The sequence below is a fragment of the Ochotona curzoniae genome, unplaced genomic scaffold (genome assembly GCF_017591425.1).
Source record: "Ochotona curzoniae isolate NIBS_2020 unplaced genomic scaffold, NIBS_Ocur_1.0 contig_3520, whole genome shotgun sequence".
Taxonomy (NCBI): Eukaryota; Metazoa; Chordata; class Mammalia; order Lagomorpha; family Ochotonidae; genus Ochotona; species Ochotona curzoniae.
The window spans coordinates 5,193,341-5,199,340 of record NW_024465894.1 but is presented as its reverse complement, the minus strand read 5'-3'; the positions used below and the strand labels follow the sequence as shown (position 1 = coordinate 5,199,340).

The 6,000-nt window shown below is 61.9% G+C and overlaps 1 protein-coding gene across 2 annotated transcripts in view; it reads right to left on the bottom strand.

Moving 5' to 3' along the window:
• Positions 1-343: 343 nt before the first annotated feature.
• The window catches only part of PREX1 (phosphatidylinositol-3,4,5-trisphosphate dependent Rac exchange factor 1), a 127,319-nt gene continuing 121,662 nt past the window's right edge, over positions 344-6,000 (bottom strand). Inside the window, exons 33-40 of one of the 2 annotated variants that reach the window (XM_040981353.1) lie at positions 5,658-5,754; positions 5,031-5,174; positions 4,830-4,944; positions 4,306-4,372; positions 2,879-3,051; positions 2,521-2,623; positions 2,283-2,350; positions 344-1,678 (exon numbers count right to left, since the gene is read on the bottom strand). In XM_040981353.1, the coding sequence (XP_040837287.1) occupies positions 1,636-1,678; positions 2,283-2,350; positions 2,521-2,623; positions 2,879-3,051; positions 4,306-4,372; positions 4,830-4,944; positions 5,031-5,174; positions 5,658-5,754 (810 nt within the window). In that variant the 3' untranslated portion in view covers positions 344-1,635. Of the gene's footprint in view, positions 1,679-2,282; positions 2,351-2,520; positions 2,624-2,878; positions 3,052-4,305; positions 4,373-4,829; positions 4,945-5,030; positions 5,175-5,657; positions 5,758-6,000 lie in introns of both variants that reach the window. The other variant, XM_040981352.1, reaches the window with a different exon arrangement.

Genomic DNA, 6,000 nt, shown 5'->3' with positions numbered 1-6,000 from the left:
GTATAGCCATTTAAGCCCCTAGCTGCAGTGCCAGCATCCCATAGGAGTGCCAGTTCGAGTTCCAGCTGCTCCACTTCCGATCTAGCTCCCTATTAATGTATCTGGGAAAGTTTGGGTCCCTGCACCCCCGTGGGGGACAGACGGAGCCCCTGGCTTCACAGCTCTTGGGTGCTGCAGCCACCTGGGGAGTGAACCAGCAGATGGAAGCTATGTCTCCTGCTCTGTAATTCTGCCTTTCAAATCAATAATCCAATCTTTTTTAAAAAATGCACAAGTCCGTGTCACACTGTGTCACATCTGCCTCCCCCCACAGACCAAGCAGACACTGCCTCTTCCTTTGTATTATTATAAACCAACTTTTAATAATAGTAAAAAAAAAAAACATCTATCAAGAATTTAGCAAGAATCTGTAGACTTCCAAGTCAGCCAGTGCACGGCACCCTGACCTTCAGGGGCCCTGCCCGGCGCACCCCACAGGGCTAAGGCGCCTCCCTGGGTCTGTGTCCATGACCCCACCCAACCCAAGGGCCGCCCTTGCAGTCATGCGCACAGAGGCCAGGCATGGCCAGTGGCACTGCCAGCCGAGGGGGCAGGATGCCCACGGGCCGTGGCCAGGATGGTGAGGAGTCCCCTCCCCGCCGTCCCAACCTGACCCCTCGGCTGCAATCCCTCCCTGAAGGCGAAGGGAAGCCAGGCCACGCCCCCAAGGGGCGGGCTGAGCTCTGAGATGCAACTTCAAGACAATAAATTACAGGAGCTACCACCTGCCGCTTCCCAGGTCCCTCTCCCGGGCAGGTGGCTCAGCACCGCCCCAGCCCCCAGCCCTGGCCCAGCAAAGTCCCAACACGGACTCAGGGTGGAGGGCCGTGGGGGTGATACCTGAACATCAATACTATAAAAGGAAATACATTTTCCAATCTGGCAATGGTTTCACTGTGTGTGCTTTAGCGGAACTGGCAAGAGCTATAGACACTGCCCTGCGTTGGTCCCCTGTTAGACAACAGACCTTTCTCTGAAGTTCAAAATATCAAATATGTACTCTTACAGCCTTAGGGGAAGGAACGCTCCACGCCGCCACCAGCAACCACAACAGAACCAAGTCCCAAGCAAGTCACCGAGAACGCACGTCGCAGAAATGAAGCTGCTCTCCCACCGGGGCTGGCAGCTCGGGGTCCCGTGGCAGTGTCGGAGACGCCCTGGCCGGGAGGGCGCCCTGCTCCTCCCCGACCTGGATCCCTGGGCGGGTTAGTGCAGGGCGAGAGCAGCTCCGAGGAGGAAGAGCCCCACGCGGGCGCCTGGAATGTGGGCTTGGAGCAAACCAAGGATGTCCAAAGTGCAGGTAGAGGCGTCCAGTGGGAGCAGGAGCTGCCAGGGGGCCAGGACGGGGCCCGGTCCAGGACCCCAGGCTCTGGCTGCACCACTACAGGTCCTTGGCACCGCTTGGGCTTCTGGCACGGGGTGCAGGAGACGCTGGCCCCGGGCCCAAGACAGCTGGACACCGGCTTGTCCTGGGAGGAGTGGAGGCAGCTGCAGCACAGACCCCAGGGCCGGTAGGAGCCAAGGTCTCAGGCCGCTCTGACACGCTGGCGGGCTCTGCTCTGTCCTTGGCACAGCCAGGCCTGGGCAGCTGGGTGCTCAGAGGTCTCCGTCCACAGGAGGCTGGCAGAGGCGGTACAGGCTGGAGATAGAAATGGAGACAGAGACAGTGAGGGGTGGGTGCGGTGGGTGGGGCCTAGCACACGTGCAGAATGGCCCAGGTGCCCATTTCCACCAGCCCAGCCTCGGGCATCTGGGGAATGAATCAGTGGGAAGCCTCTCTCTCACAAAATGAAAATATAGTTTACAGAAGCTGTAAGCTGGGAATGAGGCCCACAGGGCAACCTGAAACTGCCCTCCGGAGCCGTGCCTGGCCTTGGATGCACCTGCACCACCGTCACAGTGGGCGCCAAGCAGTCACCCAAGGGTGCGGAGCCTCTGTGCTATTTCTACCTGCTCTGAGTCAGACTACCTCCAAGGCACAGGGATGTCACACATGTCGCCAGCGAACTGGGAGAGACGGGGAAGGGCGCTCACAGTCCACAGGGGCCTGCCGTGGACACAGAGGAGGAGCAGAGGCGAGAACGGGAGGACGGGCTGCCCAGGTGTGGCGGCAGAGGGGTGGCCAGGGGCGGGAAGACAGCCCGCGGCCACTCGGCTTCCCCTGGGACCTCTGTCTTGGACCCACTGGTGAGAAGGCCCCACACCTGGGCAGCCAAAAGCTTCACATGGGCCCCACTACTCACCGCGGGGCGCCCTGGGGCATCTGGTCCTTGACTCGCAGGTTTTTGGCCAGAATCTCCACTCGGGGGCCCTGGAAGAGGGAGATGTGAGGCCGGGCCCCTGCCTGAGCTCGGGGCACTTGGGGGAAGTGTGAGTGGGGTGGGGTAGAGGTTGGGGCAGAGGCTGGCATCCTGGCACCCTAGAGGGGATGTGGAGCCTCAGGCCTTGGCACTGGGGGCTGGGGGAGGTGGCGGTGTTCACCTGCTTCCGCATGATGTCAGTGGCCTGCATGATACACTTGGGCAGCAGGCCATGGCTGCGCGCCAGCACAGCTGCCTGCTCCAGGGACACGTTCAGGGTGCTCCTGCAGGGGGACGGATGGACGCAGGTGAGACGCGTGGCCTCTCTGCCCCACCCCCATCTGTCCCCCTGGGACGCAGAGAAGGCGAGAGGATATCCAGGAGTGGTGACTGCTCCTGCTGCATGTGACCTCGGCAGGCAGAACCACGCTGCACCGGCTCTCCCTTCCTCAATGCCCCAGCCGACCCGTTCTACACACAGGCAGAGGTCCGTAGGGGGCAGGCCTGGGCCCCTGCCTGCCCACCCCACGCTGGCTCACCTGTGCATGCCCGTGGCACACAGAGTGATCTGGCAGGCGCCCAGGCGGTAGCAGAGCTCTGAGGAGACGGGGATGAGGCTGGCACCCACACTGCCACCGGCGCCAGCCTTGGAGTGCACCAGGGACTTCAGGAGGCGACAGAGCTCGTCCAGGGCGTTGATGGGGCGGATCAGCTACAAGGTTATAGATGGATGGCCCAGCGTTTGGGGATGCCCGGCCCCAGCTGTCCCCCCTGCTCCATTAACTCTGGGACCTTCCCAGTTCATCCCTGCCAGACTTAGAACCCAGTTAACCTCCTGCACCCCTCCCCCCACCGACAGCCCTCTGGCTCCCCAGTGCCCAGCTAACACCCCCTGCACAGTTCCCAGTGCTAACCTTCACCCCATTATCCCCAGCTGCCCGGGCTGCGACCCCTGCTGGGCCTGAAGCAAGTGTCCCGCGCTGTCCCTCCAAAGCCATCAGCAGCTGCCAGGGCAGTCCCTCCCGAGACAGCACCCCCACCCAGGGCGGCTCACTGCTGTTCCTGCGATCTCGATCTCCTACCAACCACATGGCACCACCCACCACCTCACTCAGCACCTCCGGAGCCACCCAGAGCGCCTGCCAGCTGCAGGGCAAGCCAAGGAGAGGCCAGCAGCCCGGGACGCCAAACGAAGGTCCCAGAAGGGCAGGGATCGAACGGTCTGGGACTGTGGCCTCTGTGCCAGATGGGACTGCGGGCGAGCCGCCTCCGTGCGTTTGAGGAATCCTTCCATTTCTTGACGTCAGCAACAAACGCGGGACCAAGCACACTCACGACACGGCACACACACAGCACAGCAGACACACAACACGGCAACACAGCACAGCAGACACACAACAGCATGCACACAACATGCACACGAAGGACACAGCATACATGCAACATGGCACCAGGGAAAAGAGTCCACAAAAACACAGTACAAATCATGCACGCACGGGACACTGTGCAGATGGAACATGGCACACACACAACAGGGCACACACACAACAGGGCACACACGGAACAGGGCACACACACAACAGGGCACACGGAACAGGGCACAGACCCACAGCATGGCACATGCAGAACATGACACACACAGAACATGCTACACAAAAACACGGCACACACAAGCCACACAGAGCACTCCGCAGCCTCTGCTGTGGCCCTCGGACGCACAAAGGGGACGTACTGTCCACGCCCACCATCACCTACAGAAGGGGTCCCACACTGGGGTCCCCAAATTCCACCCGTGTGGGGCTCCAGAGAACTAGGGGAGCGCGGGGTAGCAGGTGCTCCTTGGAGGAATCTCCAGGAGGAGGAGGGAGCTATGCTGGGCAGACTTCCTGGAGGAGGCAGCGTGGCTGCAGCGGGACCCCAGGGCCTGAGCCCTCATTTCTCTGTCTCACGAGTGCAGGCCACACACCTGGTCGATCTTCACGGCCGTGCTGCTGGCGTCCGTGGGCAGGTTGGAACGCTCCAGGTAAAAAGCCCTGAGAGGAAGCGGTGCTGAGGGCGGCCTGGACCCCGATCCTCCACCCGACCCTGGCAGCTTCTGCTGTGGCCCTCAGACGCGCAGAGGGCTATCACTGTCCACACCCACCATCACCTATGGAAGGGGTCTCCAGGAAGCCCCCTCCCCCAGATGCTGCCTCTGCCTGATCCAGAATGACTTGTTGTGAATCCTGACAGACCCAAGTTCAAAAGCTCGACCAGTGTCTTGCCACGTGGCCTTGGGCTGGCTGCGCATGGTCTTGGGGCCTCAGCTTTCCTCATCTGAGAAATGGGTCAGAATGACCTTCCATGCGGGCTGCTGTGAGATTCTCTCACAGGCATAAAGGCCTGGCACACAGTAGGTGCTCCTGGAAGAGTATCTGATTCCCTCCCCAAGGCAGGGTGAGTCTGGGGCAGGTGCCGCTTCCCAGGGCAGCGACACGGGTGCAGGCATACCTGAGCTTGCGGTAGTATTGCTGGGCCTTCTCCAGGGACTGTGTGTTGATCTCCTGCTGCAAGTCTTCCACGGCCTGGCCCCCTGGAGACGACGGCCCCTCTGCGCCCTCCAGAGCTGTGAGGGTGGATGGACGGTTGGGTTCCCGGTGGGCCCAGCGGTTCTTGCCCCTCCCCAGCCCCTAGTCCCCCTCCTCCGGTCACCTCGGGTGAAGAGCACGGTGTGCAGGCGCAGGCTGGCCCCACTCTCCAGGCGGGTGGGCAGCTTGGAGAAGTGGTAGCTGTCCAGGTGGAAGACCACCCTCAGGGCCTGCCGGCTGCCCTCGACATGGTAGAAGATGTTGGTGTCTGCGGAGGGCAAGGTGGCGTGGGCGCTCTCAGCTCCGGGGCCATGCCCCGGCCTCGCAGGCGACCCCTTGCCTCCCCTCCCCCAAGCCCCTTCTTCTCCCACTCCAGGGGGTCACCTCAGAACCTCTGCCCTCTCATCAAAGAGGTAGCCCAGGGTGGTACCTGGCGCGTCCACTCCCCCAGAGGTGTAGCTTCGGACCTCCTACCTTCCCACCCTCAAGGTTAAGTTCCAAAAACTCCCACCAAACGTCCCCTAGAAGGACGACCCTGCAGGTCGGGGACTTAGTAAGGATGGGCATGGCTCCTCAGAGCGGCTGGAGACGGTGGCGGGGTATGGGCCACGTGCTCCCGCCCCCAGTCCAGCTCTGAGGCTTGCATGGGGGTGGGGGCAGGAGGCTTGACTGCTTGGGGAATCACAGGCCAGCCCTGGGTGGTTGCAGAACCCCGACTTGTGGCAGCAGTGGGGTGAGGAGGGGCACTCACTGGCCACATAGTTCTCATCCAGCTGCTTAAAGGAGAAGGTGACGCTTTCCAGCTCCGACAGGGCCACCCAGATGTCCTCCAGCATGGTACGTTCCTCCTTCTGTAGGAAGACGGGGCGCGGGGAGTGGTCTCAGGTGCTGTCCCTGCCTTGGGCTCCCCCGTGACACCTGTCGCTCGCCTCTGGGTGACACACGCGGGTTGTACAGCAGGACGTGACATCACAGTTTGCCCTGTGGCTTGGCCCGGGTCACCCAAGAGTCCCACCTCTGTTCTGATTAGTTGAATGGCCCTGGTGAAACCAGTCCTCCTGCCTGCAGCACCACACCTGTCACATGACCATTCC